The 23,740-nt window shown below is 52.0% G+C and overlaps 1 protein-coding gene across 2 annotated transcripts in view; it reads left to right on the plus strand.

The window, feature by feature from the left end:
* Zbtb40 (zinc finger and BTB domain containing 40) overlaps positions 1-18,085 on the plus strand; it is a 73,805-nt gene extending 55,720 nt beyond the window's left edge. Inside the window, exons 11-19 of one of the 2 annotated variants that reach the window (XM_029476382.2) lie at positions 1,569-1,737; positions 2,051-2,512; positions 3,230-3,436; positions 6,162-6,326; positions 9,041-9,258; positions 10,255-10,417; positions 11,054-11,140; positions 12,816-13,042; positions 14,597-18,085. In XM_029476382.2, coding sequence (XP_029332242.1) covers positions 1,569-1,737; positions 2,051-2,512; positions 3,230-3,436; positions 6,162-6,326; positions 9,041-9,258; positions 10,255-10,417; positions 11,054-11,140; positions 12,816-13,042; positions 14,597-14,791 — 1,893 coding nt within the window. In that variant the 3' untranslated portion in view covers positions 14,792-18,085. The remainder of the gene's footprint in view (positions 1-1,568; positions 1,738-2,050; positions 2,513-3,229; positions 3,437-6,161; positions 6,327-9,040; positions 9,259-10,254; positions 10,418-11,053; positions 11,141-12,815; positions 13,043-14,596) is intronic. The other variant, XM_029476383.2, reaches the window with a different exon arrangement.
* Positions 18,086-23,740: the final 5,655 nt, after the last annotated feature.

Here is a 23,740-nt window from a genome sequence, read left to right on the forward strand (position 1 = left end):
GTAGATGCCTGGCACCGTCTTCCTTCTCTGCAGCATGCCTACTGCATCACTAGCCCTTCAACACCTTTGCCCTTTAGCTTTCCAGCCCTAAGTGGCAGGTGATGTCATCTCCTTTACAGAAGCTCGGACTTGCACGGTTGTGTTTCTCATGGTGAGTAAGCGGTAACCCAGTGTCCAACCCCAGAGGGCACATCTTAGAATGGCTGGGACAACTGAAATGGTGACTGTGTCTACTGTACTCTCCCAAGCAGCTAGTCTCAGATGCAGGAAGTTGGTCTTAATGTGTGCTTTCTTCTACTTCTTGGAAGAGCCAAGATAAACATAGATAGAACAAAGCTTTGCCCATATGGGGCAGCAAATAGTGCCAGCTCATTTTCTGCGAGGCATCTCATACTGACCAGCATCCCAGAAAAATCTTCATGGGGGCTGAGGAAGACTAAGAGATGTCTAAACCCTGTCATGTACATCTGGAACAGAGAAAGATAATGAACATGAAATTAAACTATAGATGTACCTGGGGTGTCCTTTTGATCTGCATAGACAGAGGGCAGGTTTCTAACCATCCCCACCGGTGACAGCCCCTCCTCAGTCTGGCTCTCAGACGGGAAGAAGGCAGCACATGCTCCCACAGAGCTCCAGAGGCAAGGCTCATCTGCCCGCCTCTCTCCAGAGTGCCACACACTTCAGAGCTGGGGCCTCTGCAGTTGATCGTTTTAGCCTCACTAATTAGTCCCCTGCCTGCCTGCAGGGACATCAGGTTTATTTAGATAGACTTGAAACGAGCGAAAGTAAAATGTCTTCCACAGTGAAAGTTCCATGTGGCCATCTGTGATGGTCTTGCTTTATTTTCTCAGTGTGTGCTGACTCTCTGCCCACAGTTCCAGCATTCTGAAAGAGGACAGCTTTGAAATCATTTTCCTGGCCTCTTTAAAGCCCCTATTTGAACCTGCTTTAAAACGCCGAGTTTCTTTATGAAAGAAAATGATGTTTAAAAGGGTACATCTAAGTGTCTAAAAATATGAAGCCACTCTTCATGCAGAATTACTTCTAGACATGGAGACAATTATATATTATGAAAAATTATCTTGATCTCTACAGAAGCAGCTGCTGCCAAATGCCGTAGCCCACCCATCACCATCCCCCTCCTGTGGTGACTTCTAGAATCCCCTCCCCCTCCCCCCAGGCTTCCTGTGCTCACTCCTGGGATCTTACAGCCCCTCTTCCCGGGCTCACTTCTAGAACCCTATAGCGTCTACCCCGACTCCCAGCCTTACTGTGCTCACATCTAGAAAGGCTCTTTGGGAGGTGCCTGGTGCTGAGCCACAGTTCTTACAGGAAACATGGTGCCTGCGTTTGTTCTCTGCACAACTTGGTATGTGCGTCCCTCATTTGCATTTTGCTTATTTTCTTATCCTCTGAAAAACAGGGTTCTCTACGTGTCTCAGAGAGAAATACAAACCACCTAAAGATGGTGCTGTGTCGTCTAGAATTCAGTGTTTCTGCCCTGATGTTGAAGATCACGGAGACAAGCTGATGTTAACGAAGCTTGGTGTCTGGTTTTCATTTAGATGCTGAGCATATCCTCCGAGACAGTGAGCCCTGAAGCCTCCCTGAGAGCGGTGCTGAGCAAAGCCATGGAGAAATCTGTCTCGGCCTCTGTGGTCTGTCACCTCCTCTGCAGTATCCACAAGTCTTTCCCTGGCCTGCAGCCCCTCATGCAGGAGTTGGCACATGTTGGTAAGGAGCAGGGTTTGAGGGCCTGCTAAACCCTGGGGCACTTTCTATATTGAAGAGAAGAAACAGTTGGTGTAAGAGGATGTCGTGCTTCAAGATTATTTGTTCCTTTTGTGTGCTCTTGGTACCTAACAGCCAGGAGTGCAGGTGTGACATAGCGTTACTTGTGTTTAGTGGGAAGTAAAGATGACAGCTATATGACTTCTGAGTTTCCTGAGGACCTAGTTAATCTCCAGTCTCCTCTAAGAGTGAGTTAGAGAAGTTGCAAAGCATGATAGAAGCCGAGCCCTGGAGCCGTGCGTCTTCTCCTGTGCAGGTTTCCTTACCAAGGAAAGCGGAGAGGAGAGGTGGAAGGTGACTGATGGTCTTCACCCTGGAGCCAAGGACAAAGCGGAGGAAGCAGCCAAGGCAACCAGAGAAGACTGCCAGGCCAATGAACAAAAGGAGCAGGGAGAGCCTGGACCCGTGCCAGAGCAACAGGAGAAAGACACTTCTGCCTCCCCAGACTCTGCCAAGAAGAGCTTCGTCTGCAAAGCCTGTGACAAGAGCTTCCATTTCTACTGCCGTCTGAAGGTGCACATGAAGCGCTGCCGGGTGGCCAAGAGCAGGCAGGTGCAGAGCGAGGAGGGCAGCGAGACCAAGGGCTCGGAGAAGGGGCTGGAGAAGCAGCAGCCGGACGCCCGAGGCACAGGTGGGGAGCCCGATGCCCCCAAGAAGAAGAAGAAGCGGCTGCCAGTGACATGTGACCTCTGCGGAAGAGAGTTTGCCCACGCCTCAGGTATGTCAGAAGGCAGCCATGGCTGCAAATGCTGTCGCTTGGGTTCTGGCATGGCAGTGTGAGCACCCTGAGTGCGAATGTCTTCAGCACTAGGACAGCTTCATAGAGGCATGATGGTATCCTGAGAAGAACACAGGTGCTGGATTGGCCCCCAGAACTTTGCTCTCCCAACTGTTAGGGAGGTTCCTCACCACACCTTTCTGTACTGTTAGGAAGTCTGAAGATAGAAGAACTACATGCCTAGCACCACACCCACACACTGGCAATTACAATAATTGTAGCCAGATGTTCAACATCTGGCTTGTGGGTACCCACATCCCATTTACTTACTGATAAACTTACTGATATGGAAACCCCAGGGCATTACATCAGAACCATTTTTTGCCTTGCCCCAGATGTCAGGTAAACCTAATGAAACTTAAAAAGTGAGTTTTGTTTCCTCATTTGCGAGTGGAGAGCCCTTTAAGAGAGGAGTGATGGGGAAGATAGGCTAAAAATCTCTGAGCCAGATTCAACCAGGAGTGAAGCTAAGATGACTGGAAATCCAGAAGTATAATGGCATGTGAGTGTCATGGCAGGATGCTGAGGCTGGGGTAGCCTGGTCTCCTGTGGCTGAAGCATGAGCCTGGTGAGGGCAGCTTGTTTGAGCATCCTCCAGCCAGGTTCCTCACGCTGGCTGACTGCAGTGTCTCTTCTGGGTGTGGTACCCTTGCCTAGGCATGCAGTACCACAAGCTGACCGAGCACTTCGACGAGAAACCTTTCTCCTGTGAGGAATGCGGGGCGAAGTTTGCAGCCAACTCTACCCTCAAGAACCACCTGCGCCTGCACACCGGGGACCGCCCGTTCATGTGCAAGCATTGCCTCATGACCTTCACGCAGGCCTCCGCCCTGGCTTACCACACCAAGAAGAAGCACTCAGAAGGTGAGGGACACCCTTCCTTCTCCTGCAGAGTGCCCCTGGTGGAGCGGAGGCAGGCACACTGGGTAGGAGGTAAAGCAGAGGTAACCATGTTTGCGCAGGTATAGAAAGCTTTCACTGAGGGTTCCCAGAGGGCTGGCTGGAGCAGCGTTAGGGCCTTATGGACAGAGTTATAGACAACAGGGAATTTTTTTTGCTTAGGATAGAAGCAGGAGAAAGACCTGACGGAGTACTTCTGTGAGTAGGCCGTGCCGAGTGCCAGCTGACTAGCCTGGATCCTTCCGCCCCTGTAACTGCTGGCCTGAGGGATGGGGTGGGCGTGGGGCGGGACAGAGACTGCTGAGATTGCTGTCAGTGTATCCCAGGGAGGCATCCCAGGACGGTAAAGGAGAGCACGGTGGGGACCAGTGTAGTGACATTGGATAAGAGCTCGGAGCTCCTGGGTGCAAGTAGCTGTGCCTCCCACCGCCTTATCTGGATGGTCTTGTTGTCTCTCTGGCTCAGCACTGCCCTTTACTTTAATGCAAAATCTTGGCAAGCCATGTTCCTGCTCAACACACTGGCTTTTCATCATCAGTGGGCAGTGTGAGTCCTGCAGCCTGCAAGGCCAACCGTGCTCAGGCCCTTACTGCACTCTGGGCTGCTCTCTTCACCCCTGTTCACTCATGCTCTTCTGCATGCGTTGGGCCCTTATCAGCCTCAGGCTCTTCCTTCAGGGCTTCTGTTCCCTTTCTTGGGCTTCTCCCTTCAGATGGCTCTACCCCTCTTCCCTGCTCCAGGCTCACCTTCTTGTGACGGCTCTTTGGCCTCCTTAGTGGAAACTGCTGTCACTTGTTTCTTTACTTTCTCCACATGCATACCATGTGCCAGGCATCTGCACCATAGTCCAGTTAGTGTCCTGGTTAGAGCGCAGGCTCTGGGAAGATGGAGCTACTCGTCTCTTAGGGAACTTGAAACAGTGATTGGCAACAGAAGGCCCTCAAGAAACACTTGCTCGCCAAGCAGTGGTGGCGCACGCCTTTAATCTTAGCCCTTGGAAAGCTGAGGCGGGCGGATCTCCAAGTTTGAGGCCAGCCTGGTCTACCAAGCGAGTTCCAGGACAGCCAGGGCTATACAGAGAAACCCTGTCTCAAAATCCTAAAGAAGAGAAGAGAAGAGAAGAGAAGAGAAGAGAAGAGAAGAGAAGAGAAGAGAAGAGAAGAGAAGAGAAGAGAAGAGAAAAGAAAAGAGAAAAGACAAGACAAACAGACGTACTGAGTGGGTCTCCTGAGTGCTGTTGTAGACAAATGATTGGCACTTACATTTCAGTGGCAAGATGGACAGCAGACATGTGACAGAATGGAGAGAGGGTCATTGTGTGGTGGAGACTAATACATGGGAGCAGTGGGGAAGAACAGAGTGGGGTGTGCTGGTCTCACCATCAGGGATGCCCTCAGAGACATGCGCAATCCAGAGGGACAGCCCCTTAGTGCAAGTGAGCTTTGGACCACAGAGAGCTGGCGGCAGAATCACGAGGTCGGCATTAGGAGGCAGTGTTCAGTCGCGCTGTCAAAGGCGAGGGCTTGCTGGGTTTTCATAGAAGCCAAGGAAAGAACTTTGGTTTTCTCTTCTTAAAATAACACATGTTATCACCACCGGGGAGTTAGAACTTATTTTTAAAAGGGTCCTAAAAGCTAAGGGTTTCATCAGAGATGGAGTCATCAGAGTTTGGGACTCTAGGAGAGACCTGGTTCTTGACCTGTGCGGCTTCTAGGCACTGCCTTGACTCTGGGCCACATCACTCCAGCCTCTGCACCTACTGGACTCTGTCCTCCCTCATAGCTGGGATTCCTTTAGGATATCTTCCCTGGGTAGGCTAGCACAGTCTGTCACCACAAGACATTTGACTCAGCCACAGCAGTGACTTATAAGGGGCCAGTAACAGGTTCTTGCTACAAGCCACCATAGAGTAGGTAACAGTGATAGTGGCTAGGATTCACACTGTGTGTATGTGTTTGCACGCATGTATGTGTATGTACAAAATCTTACTTCAGAGCCTAGCCAGTGAAAAGATGAGAACGAAGCTGCCTGCTCCAGCCGCATGGGACCTAGCTTTGGGCTTGCTAGTCCTGAGCCCCTTCTGCACAAAGGCAGCTTCCTGGCCTGGGAGAAAGGAGCTGGGGGCCTGGTGGCAGATACTGGTTCTCCTGGCTGGCTTATCCCGTTTTCTAACTTTGCCCTAGAGCACAGTGACCACTGCAGTGGGTCACTGGAAGGCTTTGTCCCTCCGGATCTCTAGCTCATCCTTGTAGCACTGGGAAGCCACACTAGATATCTGGTTGTTATCTGCTTTGTTCTGTTGCGAGACAGGGTCTCCCGTAGCCTAGGTTGTTTTGCAAGGAGAACAAACTCTGCTTTGCAAGATCTAAGTCACATTTCTGGACAGAAGGACCTTTCTGTTGCTGGAAGGGGGAGAGGGGGTGTCTTCCTCTGTGGACGCCTGATAAACAGACAGGCTCTCTTGGAGGCCGGAGCTTTGTTCCCATCCAGTTGTGCTCACCCGCACTGTGATGGGGCTGTGTTTGTGAGGTATGTGCGTTTGATGAGCTACCTCAGACTTACCCCACACTGCCTGAGGTAATGTCACCTGCCAGTGACATTTCTCTGCTGTGTGCTTTCTAGTTGGCTCTGTTTGCAGGAGTGCCCATGAGTTTGGTACGTGCTCTCACTCACTCCTGTGCGTTTGCAGGGAAAATGTACGCGTGCCAGTACTGTGACGCCGTGTTCGCCCAGTCGATCGAGCTATCCCGGCATGTGAGGACCCACACCGGGGACAAGCCGTATGTTTGTAGGGACTGTGGAAAGGGCTTCCGGCAAGCCAACGGCCTCTCCATCCACCTGCACACCTTCCACAGTACGTACTACAACAACTGCCACAGGCCACACTTGGCACTGAGGAGACCTATGCCAGTCACAGCAGAGCTATCACTGCGCCAGAGCAGGGTCCCATTTGGGGCCCTCTCCTCCCAATTCTGTAACGCTCACAGTCCTTTGGTCCCTTAACAAGAATCCCTTCTGAGCATATTGCTGTGCTTCCTGCTTCTCTGTCCAGCCAGTCTCCTGTCTCTTTAGCTCGCCTTACAGTGTTTGGCTGGCAGAAGCAAATTATGTTAGAGGGAGAGAATGTCTTCGCTGTCATGCTCACAGGACACTGGGACAATTCCACCAAGCCCTCCAGCTTCCATTTTCTACCCTCCCCATCTCCACATTCATCCTGTTTTCATCCCTGCTGTTGCTAAAGAAGCAAGCCTGGCTGTCGTGAGTTAAATGTTCATTGTGCTGGGCCGTGTCGGCACCACACTCCTGCCTGGCATTTCTCTTCTAAGTGCCACTTGGTTTCACTGAGTTATTTGGGGTGGCCCAGCTGCCTGCCTTTCTCACGGAGCCAATAGAGACACTCACACCGTGAAACACTATTGGTGGCTGGCACCTGACGGTCTCTTCATCCTCCCTTGCTGTAGCCATATACTCTGAAGTAGCACAGGAGAGTCAGCACAGCACGGCAGGTGGGCTAAGAGCTCCTGTTCTGAGAGTCCTGTGAATTTTGATCTTCCCACAATCTTATCCTTGAGACCGTACTTAAAATGAATGTCTTTGTCCTGCTAAGTCTCCTCTGCCCCCTTTCAAACTAAAATAAATAGTAATACCACCACCTTGGCTTGTTGGAAAAGTTAAATGAAATTCTCTTAATCAGTATTCTATTGCTATAAAGAGACACCATGACCACAGCAACTCTTAAAAGGAAAACATTAACTTGAGAATGGCGTACAGTTTCAAAGGTTTAGTCCATTATCATCATGGCAGGGAGTATGGCAGCACGCAGGCAGACATGGGGCTGGAGAATACATGAGAGTTCTATATCCAGATCCTCAGGCAGAGAGAGACGCTGAGCTTGGCTTGAGCATTCGAAACCTCCCACACCCCTCAGTGACACACTTTCTCCAATAAGGCCACGCCCACTTCAACAAGACCACACCCCGCCCCTGTTCAGGCATCCTCACTCCCTATTGACCAAGAATCCAAATATATGAGCCTAGGGGACCATCCTAGTCACACCGCTTCAGAAATAGCATGAAGAAAGAACTAAATTCCTTGCCTGACACAGAACTGCTCAGTAAATGCCAGGGATTGGTGTCGCTGGTGATGAGCACAGCCCCGTTGGGTCCCAGATGTCACCCTCAGAGGGTATGTTTCTTGCATACTAGGTGCCTTGCTCCCATCCCCCTGCCTCTACTTTCTTTCTCATGCCAGTTTCTAGCTGTGGGCACAGTGTTACAGTGTATGCTCATGTCTACAGCTCTTGTCAGTCACCCAGCAAAGACCTTACCAGAGCTCCTGTGTGTTCAGCCTATGGGAGGACTCCTGGGTTATGTCTTCAAGGAGTTAGCACGACTGTCTTGAACTCCTGTTACCGTGGCCCTCCGGATGAGTGGCTCTGACACGGTGCCAATGTCTGATGTCTTCTCAACCTCAGGAAATGATGACATTTTACTTTAGTCTTCTTTCCCCAGCAGCAGGACTATCAGAAAAGGGGACACTTACTCTAAGGACTTAGTCTCTCACACCCTAGAGTGCACCATTCACGCGAGCCCAGCTTCAGGCCCCACGTTCACCTGACCACAGCTTTGCCAGTAGAAACTGTATTAAAGTGTCTTAAAAGACTGTGAACCTGGGATTTCCAGGGAAACTAGCCAGTGCTTCTGGAGGCTGCTGCCAGGCAGGGCTCCTAAGGAAACAGGGTTACTATCCACACAGGCTTATGCTTTGGACCCTTCTTATGGGCAAATGACTTTATTGTCAAAAAATTTTGGCTTTAAGTTGCTTTTAAGAAAGAGACTGGTGTTTTCTGTCATCCAGATGGCAGAGGTGTCCATCAGTAGTAGTACTTGTTTCTGAGGTCCCACTGAGGAATTGGCGTGTCCACAGGAGAATAGGTGAGACCTCTTCCCAGGAATTCCAATGAGATCCTTGGACATGATGTTGGCAGCTCTCTAAACCTTGGGTTTTTTTTTATGTTTTTTTTTTCTCATTAAAGTAGGACTTACACTAGAGCCTCCTCCGCCGGGCTGTGAGGGAGGCAGCACACATACAGTTCCTGAACACACCTGCCCAATATTCACAAGGAGTCTGTGCCAAGGCTTTACTGTTGGGTCTCAAGTGGGTACCAAGGAAATGTCCTCCTGCTGCCGCTGGCAGGAGACATGGTGACAATCCACAGCGGATGTTTGGAAGGTCTGCAGGGAAATGCAAGACCCAGACATGTCACTGCAGACAGGAGGAACAAGCATAATACTGGTAACATAGAGTGCAGTTTGACACGTAAGACAGGAAGCGAGGGGTGGAGGTGAGCAGTCTGATGCTGTGTAGATGCTGAGTCCAGAGGCTCAGAGGAGCCCTGCCTTCTTGGGCATAGGCCAAGACTGTTGTCGCATTGACTTGGGGTCCTTGGACTCTGGCCCACAAGAGGTCTGAACAGCCTTCCGTCTCAATGTGTGTGAGGTGGGGCGTGTCACTGACTGCTGCTGTCTGTTGTCTCCCTCTGTCCCGCCCCCGCGCCCTGCCTGGAAGCAGACATAGAAGATCCTTATGACTGCAAGAAATGCAGGATGAGCTTCTCCACACTGCAGGACCACCGGAAGCACATCCACGAGGTGCACGCCAAGGAGTACCACCCCTGCCCCACATGCGGGAAGATCTTCAGTGCCCCTTCCATGCTGGAGCGGCACATGGTGACCCATGTGGGAGGGAAGCCCTTCAGCTGTGGGATCTGTAACAAGGCCTACCAGGTGAGGCTGGCTGTCGGGACCTCGGCCCCCATCCCTTCCCTGCCTTTCTCCCCATTGGCTTTCGTTGCCCGCATGTTGTCCAAGCTCGTCTCCAGCATGTGACAGATAATTTGACTCTGAGAAAGTATGGGCTGAGGGGTTACTTAGTGAATACACACTTAGCATCCATGAGGCCCTGGTTACATCGCCAGCAGACGGGAAGTGTTGATTGGCCGAAGGTTCCAACATCATTGTGCTGTGAGGGTTGGTTTTCTCCTTCAAGGCTCACACTCTATGGACAGCTGACTCCAGGCGTGAAGAGCACAGGGGTCGGGGGTGTTGAAAGCGCACCCAGGGTGGCTGTGCTCAGTACGGTCACTTCTTGCTGTGTCTCTCAGGGAAGGGCATGGGTTTTTTACTTTGGAAACCACTGTGTAGTTAAAGTGAACTATACTTGTTAGAAACCGGTCCCAGAGAGCGCCATTCCTTACTCATGACTGAGGTGTAGGCAGAGCAACCACTCATTTAGAAACGGGGGGCTAGCTCTGAGCCAGGCCTCATGCTGTGGTGGCAGTGAGACTGCGTGTGATCTCTAGGAGACAGAGGACTTGTACAGAGATGCTTCCAGTACACTTCTAGAGCTGGGCTAGAGAGGGATGCAGCTTCAGGCTCTACAGGGTCACTTCCCACACCCCAGGCTCAGCAGCACTGAGATTCAGCCTACTGAGCAGAACACACATGCTCCAGTCAGGCCAGGCTTTGGTCCTTTTAGGCTTTTAGTCTGCATTTTCCTACTGTGGCCCTGGGCAAGTCCCTTAACTGCCTCACCAGGAAGATCTTTACATCGCCTCCTAGGCTTGTGTGAGTGAAGGAAGGGTCTGCTGAGCCCTGCTTGCAGTGACTGCCCACTCACTCCAGCCTCCAGCTCATCATGATTCTAGATCCAGGAGCTTGTCTCAGAACTGTTTCTCGCTACTGGAACTTTCTAGAGCCTAACATTTGCCAAATGTCTTACAGCAATTGTCTGGATTGTGGTACCACAATCGGACGCACCACCCAGATGTGTTCGCTGCTCAGAACCATCGGTCACCCAAGTTCTCATCACTGCAGTGCAGCTCCTGTGACAAGACCTTTTCCAATACTGTCGAACACAAGAAGCACATCAAAACAGAACACACAGGTGACGCTGGGGTGCAGCTGAGGGTGGAGGGACTCACTCTCCTCGATCCAGGCACTGTGGCAATTGCCTCTGCTCTTCCCTAGCACAGCAGAGGAGACCATGCCTGTCCATCAGGAGCAGTAGTTTAAGTGGCTGAATTTCTCAGGCCCCTTAGCCCAGAGCGGTGTAAGCTCCAGCTAGCCCTCAGAAGCCCTAGCCAGCACCTGCAAAGGAAGGGTGTCAGTTTCATGGCAGATGGGTCCAGGTGGGAATCTTAGCTCCAGCACTTAGCAGCTGCATGACCTTGGCAGGTGACATCTCCTGTCTGAGTCTGTTTTCTTCTCTTCAGAATGGAAGTTATTAATACCTCCCTTGCAGGTACATTTGGGGATAATCGCAGCAGCTGTCAGTCACAGCATTTCCTATGTGCAGGGCCCCAGCCCAGCTCTCTGTCTGTGTTGTCACGGGAGTCCCACACCCCCTGTTGCTTCCACACAGTCTGGACCACAGCAGTGCTCTCTGCCAGCAGGTTACACAGATCTCTTTAGGCACAGGCTCCTAACTCCGCAGATGCCCTCTCCCCAGCCTGGACCCGGGCCCCTGGCCCCAGTCCCTCCAGCTGTGGCACAGCCGCCCTCTTGTCCCCTCCCCCCACAGATGTGAAGTTCCATGAGTGTGACCAGTGCAAGGAGCTCTTCCCCACACCCGCTCTGCTCCAGGTTCACGTCAAGTGCCAGCATTCAGGTCAGTGGCCCCTCAGCGCGCCCCTGAGCTCCGCAGTGGGCTGTGGGTCTTGGTTCCCCTGTTCACAGCTCCACCGCACAACCTGAGTCCCTTACTGGCCTGTGCTCCATTTCATCTGGAAGATGGTACATCAGTACCAAGCTTACAGGAGGCCATGACGACCTCAGACCTGGCCCTGTACGCAATTGTGCAGCCCTGTGTGAGAGCCAGATCCACCACTGCTGTTTTCCTCAAATAGAATTGAACCTTTATTTATTTTTACTTTTTATTAGTTCTTTGTGAACATCACATTATTCATCCCAGACCCACTCATCTCCCTGTCCCCTGGTTACCCGCCTTTCCTCCCTTGCAACCTCCCCCACAATAGAAAAAAAAAAATCTTGTGGAAGCTGTAGTATGTCCCAGTGTGTCCCACAGTGCACCCTTTTGTCCACACTTCTTTGCCTGCACATGTTCATTGCAATGACTTGGTGGTGGTACAAGGATTCTGACTTCTGCTAATCTATTAATACTGGAACCTCACTGGAACTCCCTGCCATGGGCCATGTGGAACGGAACCATTTTTCAATAACCATAGGAGGGGGAAGTGTTGCCAGTGATGCTACCTGCTCGTTATGAGAGTCTGCAGGATTTGCAGTTTCTAAGCATTTAGTCTTAGATGGTACTGAGCTTATCAGATCACTTACTCGAGTACACGTACAAAAAGGAAAACAAGAGATAAATTAAGGGGCTGGAGAGATGGCTCAGTGGTTAAGAGCACCGACTGCTCTTCTAAAGGCCCTGAGTTCAAATCCCAGCAACCACATGGTGGCTCACAACCATCTGTAATGATAACTGAATTTCTTCTGGGGTGTCTGAAGACAGCTACGGTGTACTTACATATAATAAATAAATAAATCTTTTAAAAAAAAGAGATAAATTAAGGAAGACTTAAGCTTCACAGAGGAGCTTTGGCCTTTCCCAGTGTTACCCCACTGTCAGCATCAATACAGCACAAGCTGTAGGCTTCCAACAGGGGACAGGAAGCCGCTGGTGTGGTGTCCTGAACACCTTATACAACTTGGCTGCTTTTGGTTCCCAGTCTTGGAATGTAGCCAGTGCTTCATTTGCCTTCTCCCTCTTAGACCTCATGATCCCTGGGAGGTGAAAGCGTACCCCACCCTGTCTAAGGCTCTCCTAAGCCATAGACTCTGACCTGCAAGCCCTGATGCTCTTGGTGTTTGTGTGTGCACAGTCATTGATAATGGCCCCTGCTTACAGTCTAGGCTGCGGCCGGCAGGTGCCATTGAGCCCATTCAGAAGTCTTACGAAGTGCTTCTTGAGGCCTCGAACATGGCTCAATGGTGGTAGGCTGCTTGCCTTGCAAGTTCAGTTCCCAGCGTGGAAAAAAGGTGTTTCTTGGATAGAAGAAATACAGTCCCTTTCGCAGGCTGTCCACTATTGAGTGAACAGTGGCCATCTGCATGGGTGATTCAGACAAAAGACACTGAAGATGGCACTGTGGCCAGAGGGCCCCTAGCCGCTCTGTATCTGCAGCTTCATGATGAGGGAAGTGTGAGCCTCACGTACCAGGAGCCCTGCCTCTGCCTCTGCTCCCTCATCCTTACTGTGCATCCCCTGCTCTTCTCTGGGCCATCATTTCTCTACAGCCGAATGATGTCTCTGCCTCCTTCAGGGTCGCAGCCATTCCGGTGCTTGTACTGTGCAGCCACCTTCCGCTTCCCGGGAGCCCTGCAGCACCACGTCACCACAGAGCACTTCAAGCAGTCGGAAAGCACCTTCCCCTGCGAGCTCTGTGGCGAGCTCTTCACCTCCCAGGCCCAGCTTGATAGCCACTTGGAGTCTGAGCACCCAAAGGTGGCAGGCACTGAGTCCCAGGCAGCTGCCTCTCGCATGGTGCAGGTGAGTCTGGGGCTGTTGGCTGCACAGGATTTGAGCACAAGGTTCCGGGGACTTCGCTAAGGACTTGGTCCCAACATCCAGTCCCGCTCTGTGGGGCTCTCGACAGCTCTTACATGAAGCACTCCTGACCGTTGAGACTCTAGACAACAGGAAACTCTAGTCTGTCAGTGGCCCCTAGGTAGACAGAACATGGAATGGGAATTTGCAAAGTGGAACACCAGTGTCTCCTTTCAGCTCACACATCCCCCACCTGAGAAGCAGGTGAGATATGAAGGGTTGTCAGGATGCCTCAGGGAAGGATGGCTGTACTTTGTTGGGCAAGGCCAACAGAAAAAGTGCTTCTTGGACAGAAGTATAGTTCTATTCACAGGCTGTCCACTATTGAGTGAACAGTGGGCATCAGCACAGGTGATTCAGACAAAGTCCACTGCAAATGGCTGGGTATAGTGCGCATCTGCCCACACCTGTGCCTTTGCTAGCTGGTGACGTGAGAAGGCCAAGCTGGAACCAGCCCGTCCCTCGTGCTTTCTACTTTCTCGTCTTCTCCAGAGGCCGCAGAACGGAAAAGAACCCAGCAGGTGTCCGTTGTTCCTAGGGAGGTTGACTGGGGATGTTTCCCAGTGGAGGTTTCTCTGGCCAACTGTCATACCGATCAGGTTCTGCAACCTCTGGGGAGCAGGGCAAGTGTGATGAACAGGAGTCCAGGTGAGGCTCCTGCTGCCAGCCTACCTAGGACTTCTCTTCTGTTGGCTTGCCTAGAAACAGGGCTTCTAGGCAAGGTACCTTGTGGCGGGCGAGGACGCCATCCTTCAAGGGAAGAAAGGCAAAAGGCGGTTTATAGTTGAGTTTACAGCAGTGCTACTGTACCAAGTTCCTGATTCACCACCGTTAGCCCACAGCCTGCCACAGAGCTGAACCTGCTTTCCTCCCCAGCGCCCACTCTCCACCCCTGGCTGGTCCTCGGGAGCCCGGTGGCTTTGCCTTTCACATAAGACGCTGTCTTAAACACATCAATGCATCAAGCCGTATCAGCTCAGAGGTGCACCAGGAAGCACAGAGGAGCTGAGAAGGCCACTGTTAACAGGGTGTGCAGGTTTTCATGGGCAGCTGTGGCCCAGCATGGGGAGGAGACAAGCCTCCATCTTATCCCCTAACCACTGAGCCGTGTGAGTGAAGTGAGTGGGAGAAGCCACAGTTGAGCTCCTGGTGGACCGCTCCTGTTCCCTCGGTCCTCTTGCACAGCACTTACTCTGCATCCTTGAGACCGGGGAAGCCACTGTTCACTGGAGTGTAATCATAGAGTCCATGCACCCTGAGGTGGCATACCGAGCAAAATTATAGCAATTTAGTGCACAGAGTTATTTAAATTGTCTGCCTGCCTCTCTTTTGCATCGCTGGTGTATGAAACTTCCCTCTTCCCATTAGGTGTAAGTAATTGCTCTCCTCGGGTGAAAACATAAATATCATCATTACAGCGTGAGCCAGGAGCCATGTAAATTCTGGGTAGCTCACTGTGGACACTGCCCAGAGCAGCCTTCCTGTCTTTTCCTCCAGGTGATCCGAGCTCCGGAGCCAGCGGCCCCGGCCGAGCAGGTGATCACGTTGGAGGAGACGCAGCTCGCTGGCTCGCAGGTGTTTGTGACCTTGCCAGATTCACAGACCTCTCAGAACAGCTCCGAGCTTGTGGCAGTGACGGTGGAGGATTTGCTGGATGGTACTGTCACATTGATCTGTGGTGAGGCCAAGTGAGTGGCTTCCTTCAGTAGAGGAGCCCGTGCTGTACCAGCAAGGATGCTCTCCCCCTGCCTCTGCTCTAGCTGCTCTGCTGAGCTCCACCCTGGTGCTCTCACTTGAAAAACAAAGGCTTTGTCGTTCTCATAGGATCCACAGTGTCTGAGCTATCCACGCTGACACCAATACTACCGCCCTGTGTGGTGGAGCCTCAATCCTCCAGGCTTCAGCTCAGGCCTGGACTCCACCCACCCCAGGGAAGTCTGGCTTCTGGAATCAGAGTCTGGGGGAATCAGAGTGGAGGGGAGTTGGTAGCCAGGATGGCCAAGGAGATGCAGCATGCTGGCTGCCCTCAGGAGCAGGGAGTTACCCGAGTCTGAGCCAGCAGAGGGCCACAGACACCGCCAGTGCCTCTGCCAGGGAACCACCCACATAGCCTCCAGGGACTCCTGCGTGGCAGCTTGTCCTCCCCGGCCCCTGCTCAGGTTCCTCTTGGAGGCTGTAAGACAGGTGGCCATGTTAACAGTGCAGGGTCGCATTGGCATCCCTGATCCTCCCTGCTCTGTCTTTCCCAAAACACAGCTTCAGAGCATTGCCACTGGGGGGCAGCTTCATGTGAGACCATCCTGCTGCCTCTGCCTTGCTGGGTGTTCATTGCATTCCCATATCAGAACCTCCCTGTGAGGCTCTGGCCTGCCACACCTTCTGCTAATCAAGGCTGAAGCATCCCAGCCTGGAGACCTCTTGCTGACTTCCTCTGTACCATGTGATAGCCTAATGAAGCAGCTCCTGGGGGCAGGCAGGCCTGTGCCTGCACGTGACGGATTAGAGGCATCTGAGGTGGCCTCTGCTTCTCCTGTGGCCGGCCCACATGCCTAGTGCATGGCCTGCTCCCTGGGATCCCCCTGGCTGCATGCTTGCTGCAGTGCCATGCTCCTTTCAAGTCTGAGTGTCACAGAGCCTTTTATCTTCAGTTCCTGACACACAGTCTGGTAATTGATGGCTTGTGGAATCCGGTTGGAAGTGCAATTAGATGGATGTTGGTTCCTGCTGCTCAGAGAGAAGGGCTCGCATCTAGCTTGCTTTTCTAGAAGCCCAAAGAGAGGAGTGGGTCATCACAGTATTTGCCCATCAGGCCGGGCTCCCTGTCACCTGGTGTGGCTGATTCCCTACAGAGGGAATGCCCTGATTTGACACTCACCTTTAAGCCACCTGCTCTCAGAGATAAGCCCACACCTTCCTGCCAAGTGCAGCTTGCAGAAGCATGTGCAGAGAGGAGGGTCTCGTCTGATCATGGCGGAGATGCATCGCCACCATGCCTCGGCGGGCTCACAGGGAGACAGGCGGTGGCAGCTTAAACGGCAGCCGAGTTCAAGGCCTGCTGCCCTTTGGCCTCAGCTTGGCATAAGGCAGCACTGGTGAGTTTCTATTCCAGTGATGGCCAGCCTCTCCCAGTCAGCCCCACCCTCCTCATTGCATATGCAAATCGTTTGAACTCATCAGCTAGGGAATCTCCCCTTTCTAAACGTAAATGTTTTTCAAAGCAAGTCAGCCTCAGAAACCAAGCACTGACCAGAAGATGGTGCTCGAGCACCGAGGCTTCACCTCCCTGGTTTCTCCGCTGCGGCCCTAGCCTGCTGGCTTTCAGCCCCGCGCCTGCCAGCCGACCAGGGGAGCTCCCGATCTGTAAGTGGAGTGATGGTTCCTCAGTCCATCGTCCAGGCTTCTGTCAGGAACAGCACCTCACAAGCTGTGGAGGACTTAGGAACTGTAGTGTCACCAACAAAGTCTTTTTCCCAGCAAAAGGCAAACCTCGCAGAGGTCCTGAGAGAGAAAGTCAGTCTCTAAATACAAAGAGCTGTAAGGTAGAAACCCGAGTGTCTGAGAAACACAGTCTCGTTTTCCTGGAACCTGGGTGGTGTGCTACCTACCTTCAGTCACCAGACCGTAGTTGGCTGCAGAAAGCCTTAGGGCAGGTTGGCTGGCTGCCCATCCTTGGATGCACAGCTCTGTAATACACACTGCTGGAGGCACAGCAGTGCTGGGTCTAGAGTATGGAGAATTCCTGTCCTCAATGAGCTCTGTGCTGGTGACTAGTGGCCTCTGCCCCAGCTGCCTGTCTTTTTACAGTGGCTCTGAAGAAGGTGAAAAATCTCCATCTGCTGCCCTAGAGACCTGCCATGTGGGCCTCCGTGGTCCACATTGCTTTTGCAATGGAACTGTGGCTCCATTTGCTTCAGCCTCATGAATACTGCCTGCCTAGCCCGCGGGCAGGAGCTAGAGGAGCCTCCAGGTACCTTGGAATTTGTGTATTTAAGCAATGGGGCCCCAGTCTTCCCTAAGGCTCCTGAGCCAGCCACCAAAGAGGGGAAGGCAATGCCAAGCTGGAGTCTGGTTGGCCCGTCACTGGTGTATGGACTGAGCAGGTGAGACTTGCTGTCCACATGCATGAGCAGAGCCTAGGCCAGCCTGTGAGATAAAGGTCTTTCTCAGCTGTTTTATCAGGATGGACTCTACTGTCTTCTAAGCTGTGTGACAGAAAAGCTTTGAGTTCCGTCAGTATCCAAGCCTGCTGTGATGTAAGTTCTGGGCCTGTGTGTTGTACTGGCCATTCTACAGAAGCCTCCAGCCCATGCTGACCACAGGAGATACCTCAGCCTTGTCCCTAGGGCCTGAGCACTGATGGTTAGGACTGAGATGAGAGGGAAAGATCTCTGTAGTCCTGAGGATGGAAGGGTGTGCCTTTAAATTTCTTGTGCCTGAAAACCTGTACTGACAAAGGATGGAGACCCTGACGGCCCCACTTAGAGTGGGCAAGTGCTTGCCAGGAACAGAAGTGTTTCTTCTGGAACTAGAAAGTTGGTCAGTGGTGGAGATGACATTGGTTTGTTCTAGTCAGCTCTCCCACCCCAGCTTTGTTCTTCTGGGTCCCGTCTGTCCCAGCAGACACTTGGAAGAAATTGAGAGTAAGAGACTTAGGGCTGAGGGAGTCAAAGGAGGTTCATAGTTTTGTTGCTGTGGAAACCTTGGGTCACCGAGGACTTATACTAAAACTCAGAAACTCAAACTTACTCCAGTCTAACTGGGCCTATAAAGAAGAGGAGAGTGGTGAGTTCTTTGGGGACTGTGTTGTTGAGGAAATCGTTCCTTGAGCAATTTTACATCGCCTCCAAATTGTGAAGCTGGCCGCGGTTTCCCGCCGCTGCTCGTTTCCACCCAGGGCCAGGACAGCCAGCCCCGTGAGATGTGAAAACTGATTGCAAACTAGAGCTGCTCGAGATGCACTGTGGAGAGAAATAAAGTCTGTACTTAGGAAGCAATTGTGGCTTGTGTGTTTCAGGAGACTGGTGGTGGTGAACCTTCCAAAGGAGCATGGGTCACATTACAGAGCACTCTGTCCACCTGAGTTGTCCTTCAGTGTCCTACCTGGGGCCCTGGGGACACCTGCTCAGCTCCTTCCTGGGCTTCTGGCAGTAAGAAGGGAGATGGTGGCTACTCTTAGGGCTAGGGAACAAGTTAAAGTCCACATTTACTCAGTACACTGCAGAAGGTTTACACACAAGCCAGCCTCCTGTGTTCTCTCATAGAAGGAGAATTCCCTCTCTCAACTCCCCCTCAACACCCGACGACATCCACCACTTTTCATTTATGTACTGAATGTCAGTGGCCCCTAAAGCACCAAGTGTGCAGCATCTTTGACACTAAGAAAGCAGAGTCACAGATGTCACATTGCTGGCAGACGACAAGGAGGAGAAGAAATGCTAGGAAGACCAGAGTTCAGGGGAAGCCTGTTGCAGTTGCAGGCTGAGCCCCAAGGCTGGGAAGGCAGGATCTGGGGAGGCTCTGCACTCACTCCTGGAACAGTCTTGGGTCCAAATGTGGATGTATCCAGAACCTACTGTCCTTCACCCTTCTGTCCACGAGAGGTATCGCAGAAGCTGGAGCGCTCCAGGTCTCATCTAGGGCCTGAGTGTCTGCTCTGTGAAATCTAACGGAAGCATGTCCTTGGGCCCTGGTGGAAGGGGACTATGGAGAGGGCTGGCCTGGGATGGTTTGAGCAGAGGTAGGAATTGGGCTGAGGGATCCCTGGTGAGCTAACAGTCTTCTCCATGGATGAGGGTCGCTGGCTGAGAGGCAGAGCAACACAGACGGAAGGGAAGGAAGGGGGAGCTTTCCCACCCCTACTGAGAAAGTCACCTTGGACAAGCCTTTCCTAAGAGTGATGTGGAAAGTTATTAACATTTTTAAGTACCTGACAGTGCAGAGGCTTCCTAAATGGTTGCTGTTAATGTTTATGATAGGTTCAAGGGGCCCAGGAGATGAGCCAGGGCCAGGAAGGATTAGAAAGGAGCAAGGCTGAGAACAGAGCCTCTAAGCTGTCCTGCAGTGAGCCCGCAGCCTTCCTAGGACAAACAGGCTCCTGGAGCCCTCAGCAGCACTGCCGACGTAAAGGCATGAGACCAAGTCTAGTGAGCGTGGTTACGCTCCTGCATCCTCAGTCTCGTTCACTGTCTCAATCTCTGTGAGCCTATGAGCGTGGATGTGTTTGGGTGGAAAAAGGAACAGCAGCCTAGTGTGATGACGTGAGCCTTGTGATCCCAGCCTTCCTGAGCAAGAAATATGTAGATTGTAAATTCAAAGCCAGCCTCGGCCACAGAGCAAGTTGACAGTCAGCCTTGGCTACTTGGCAAGACCCGGGGGTGGGGGCTCTCAAGCAAAACAAAACAGGCTAAGGTAGCACACTCCTAAATCCCAGCACTCTGAGCAGCTCTGAGTTCAAAGCCAGCCAGGTACTTAGACCTTGTCTCAAAACACATGCACACATACACACACCACAAGGAAATGGGGGAAAGTAAGTACTGGGGGCTCTCTTCTCCACTATGGCTTGGATTTCTCTGAGAAGAGGCATCAAGGATGTGTGTAAAGATCAAGCTTCCCTTTCCTCTGTGTCTGTGCTCCGTGCTCCCTGCCAAGTGCTTTCAGAGCACAGATCCCATGTCAACTATGTCTCCTCTACAGAACTGGCTATGCACAGTGTACTCACTGGGTCCTTATGTGGTGCTTGCTGCTGGAGATGGGTCCCAGCCCAGGCACATTGCACTGAGCAGGAATAGGGCTTGTGCCTCCCGTCCTGCAGGAGCTGTTCCCCACGGGTGGCAGCATATATTATAATCCCACCCATTCTTCCCTGCACATCTGCAGCTTGGCAGGACAGAGACTGGCACTGGCCTAGGGCGAGTGCTGCTGGAATCCTACAGAGGTGTGGCTTGCCCATCTCTCCTCTCCAGCTGCTACACAATGGGAACCCCTGGCAGCAGAAGTTAGATTTTGCTGCAGTTCTTGTGCAGTTCCATCCCCATTGGATTCTGAAGCCTTGAAGAGGAGGCCAAACCTGACAAACAAGCTGTTCCTCTGGAAAAGTGGGGAGGACTAGGCTAGGAACAAAGGGGACCCAGCACTCTGGTTGCTGTCCTTCCCCGACTCTGCCTCACATCTCTGGCAAGGCTGCTCCCTTAGATACCTATGGGAGAGCCTGTGGGAACATCCTTTCTTTGCCCTCTGAGATGAGATTAGCAGAAGGCTGAGCAAGCTAGCCTGAGCTCCCCAGCTGCCCTGATCAAACACCATGCCTGCCGCTCTTCTCGCACCAGGTTCCCCCAGCGCAGGCCAGGGACAGCTGATCAAACACATCCAAACAAGGTCAGTCCAGGGACCCGCGGGCCTTTCCAGGAGAGATTTCACAGTCCTGGCATCAGGAGGGTCTGATAAAAATGGACGGGGTAAAAGGGACCCCAGAGACTGGGGAGGGAGGGACAACAACTTTTCGCCCTGTGAAGGATGGAAGTGCCTGATCCAGGTAGGGTTAGGACAGAAGCCAGCTTTGCAAGACCAGCATTTGAGGCTGCCTCAGAGCCCAGGGGCTGCAACTGGGGAACAAGATGGCTGTGGCATGTAGAGGAGGAAAGTTGTCAAGTAACATGCTTGGGAGCTTGGAAGCATGAGATTATTAGGTTGTCACAGGGTGACCTCAGGCCTCTCACTGTGACCCCTTCAAGGGCAAAGATGGCATTGACCTTGCTCAAGTACACACACGCAAGCATCTAGGCAGTTAGCCTGGCCCACCAGGTGTCCGACTGCATAGACCTGTTAGAGCAGGGGCCCTGGGAATGACTGATCCCACACACACCACATGCAGTGGACATTTGCGGATGAGGCTGGAAAGAAACATGGCTTCCGTCGTACCTGGGGAACTCGGACACAAGTTCAAGAATACCGTGCCAGTCTAGACTAAAGCTGAGAGCTACAGATGCGACGCAATTTTTATGTTTTATTTGTCTTGGGGAGGTGCTTTTTTTTCCCCCTTAGAAATATTCTCATAATTGTTTTGGGGGTGCTTGTCATGCAAGCCTGAATTTGTGAGTTCAGATCTTCAGACTCAGGTCATCCCAGTGCCAGGGAGATGGGAACAGCATCCAGGGCTTGATGGCCACATAGTGTGTAGCCAGCCAGTGAGCTTCGGGTTCAGTGGGTACCACTGTCTCAATAATAAAAGGTGGAGAAGTGGTTAAGACACCGACATTGACCCTTGACCTTCACGTGTGCACAGATGTGTGTACATGCATGCATACACACACACAACACACACATTCTCATCATTAGTAATTGGTGTTAAGTGCTTCTCACACAGTGGACACTGACCGGACCCTTTAAGATCCTGAGTTCATAAAATGACAATACCCGCTGTGGTGCGGATGCTGGTGCTCCAGGGTGACTGATGAGGAAGTCAGAGCAATCACAGTAGCAGTGAGCTCGGCTGGAGATCATTCATAACCCTGCTGTGTTTCTTGCTTTCTGCCTGGTTATCCAGGTAAGTGGCAGAGTCTGGCTGTTAGGGCTGCTGGCCAGTGACCTGTGCCTGTTTTAGATCCCTGAACCCTCTGTACCTTCACTAGACACCTACCAGCTCAGTCAGGGCTTCTCCTAGAATGCAGCAAGCCACAGAGCCTGCTAGAACTCCATGTGGGTGTCTGAGCCCAGTATAGTATGTGACACACTGTGGGGCTCCCTTGACCCAAAAACTTACGGGGAAGGTTCGTGGCTTCTCTGGCTTCTCATCTCAGCTGGGGCCCCTAAAGCAAAATGTTTCCCATGGCAATATCCATCCTACCAGAGTGTCAGATCTAAAGAAGATACTAGGATGCCTTGGAGCAGAGCCCAGCTTTTGAGTTGCTCAGCTCTGTGTTCAAGTCCCTGTCCTGCTCTTTGTTAGCTGTCACTTTAAATGTGCTGTCCTATCCTGATGGTCTTGTCTGTAAGATGAGGTAATGGACACTCTTATAGTAACAGATAGACATATATAAAAGGCTCTGGTATAGTTGCTGGTGGCCATCAGTGCTCAGTGACCATAATAACCAGTCACATAATGAGTTGGGCACAGAAACTCCACGGGATGCTTCTAACCCTCAGGTAAGCTGGACTGTAGAGAAGGAGAAAAAAAAAAAAAAAAAAAAACAACAGTCCCAGAGAGCAAGGCCTGGTCCCAGCTGTGTCTCTCCCAACTTGTCCAGGGCCAGGCACGTGGCTGATGCTCTGGAAATTTCTGTAGTGTGTATATGGAGATAGCAGAGACCACTGGGCAAATACCTTGGGCCAGCCCTCCTCTGGCCTCTACCTCTTACATGGGCAGGACGGGTCATCTGACTTATACATTGATCCTGTTTCTGTCCCAGCCAGAAGACTCAAGGCTTTGTGGTGGGTTGAGCTCAGCAGGAGAGGGTAGAAAAGGCTCAGCCCAACAAGGGCACCCTCAGTTGTGGATGAGTGGGACAAATGTCTCCATTGTCTCACAGGGCCTCACTGCCCAGTAGCACTCTGCCATTTCAGTCTGTTCACACAGGTGTGTGCTTTTGATCTTTAGCAATATGGAAATTCAGAATCCTGCCGCTTTCCCCTCTGCAGTCAAAAGATACAGAGAGACCTCAGCCTCAATCTCAAGCTTCCTCAGCTGGGTGGACTCAGGCTGCCACATCCCTGAACCCCCACACCCCCATCATCCTGTCCCTGCCGTCTCTCCTGGTCCCCTATACTTCAGGGCACTTCTGGTCGCTGATTCATGCTCCTGGGGTTGGAAGGACATGGATTTGTTTTGCTGGTGCAGAAGTTGAAGTTTCAAGAAAGCAGATCACCGTGTCACGTGAGAAGACAGTTGCAGACCTGCAGTCAGGACAGCTGGCATTAAGTCTGCTTCCCAAGGAAAAGTGACGGCATGCATAGCAACAGGGTATAGTGACAGGGACACCATTTGGTCACTTCCACTGTGAGTATCCCCAGTGCAGGCTTCACATCTGTGTTCAGGTCCCTGGATCAGCAGTGTCCCGTGGGGCTCCATGACAATGGGAACAGTCTACCATGTCATTCAATATGGAAATCACTAGGCCCACGTGGTCGATAGTACTTGAAATGTGGTACAATGGAGGGACCTGATTTTAATTCCGTCTTAGCATCAGATGCAGCTAGTGACTGTCACTGGACAGCATAGAACTAGACAGAGGCTTGGGATGACAAGTGGCTGAGCCCAGCTCTATCATCTAGTCCCCAAACCTGTGACAGCCCCACTGGGTGCCCAGGTCAGGAAGGAAAGGCACCTGATGTGGGTGGTACCGGCTGAATGGGTGACATCAGTTGAGCTGTGATCTTCAGAAGACACTGTCAGCAGAAGGCTGTCCCCTGCCCTGGGGTCCCGGAAAAAGCACTCCCAGCTCTGCCTTCACAGTCTTCTTCATCCAGAGGGATCAAATGGATGCTCAGAACACTGAAAGGAGCTTGTTCAAGGTCACTCCCCTTTCAGGGTCATGCTGGTGTGAATACAGAATCCCATATGTTCTATCCTATTTAACCCCAGTGGTGGACCAGGGCTGAAGAGAAATGAGAAGGGGCTAAGGAGGCCGCCGGTAGGCTCTCCCTCCC

The sequence above is a fragment of the Mus caroli genome, unplaced genomic scaffold (genome assembly GCF_978045245.1).
Source record: "Mus caroli unplaced genomic scaffold, Mus_caroli_1 scaffold_6, whole genome shotgun sequence".
Lineage (NCBI taxonomy): Eukaryota > Metazoa > Chordata > Mammalia > Rodentia > Muridae > Mus > Mus caroli.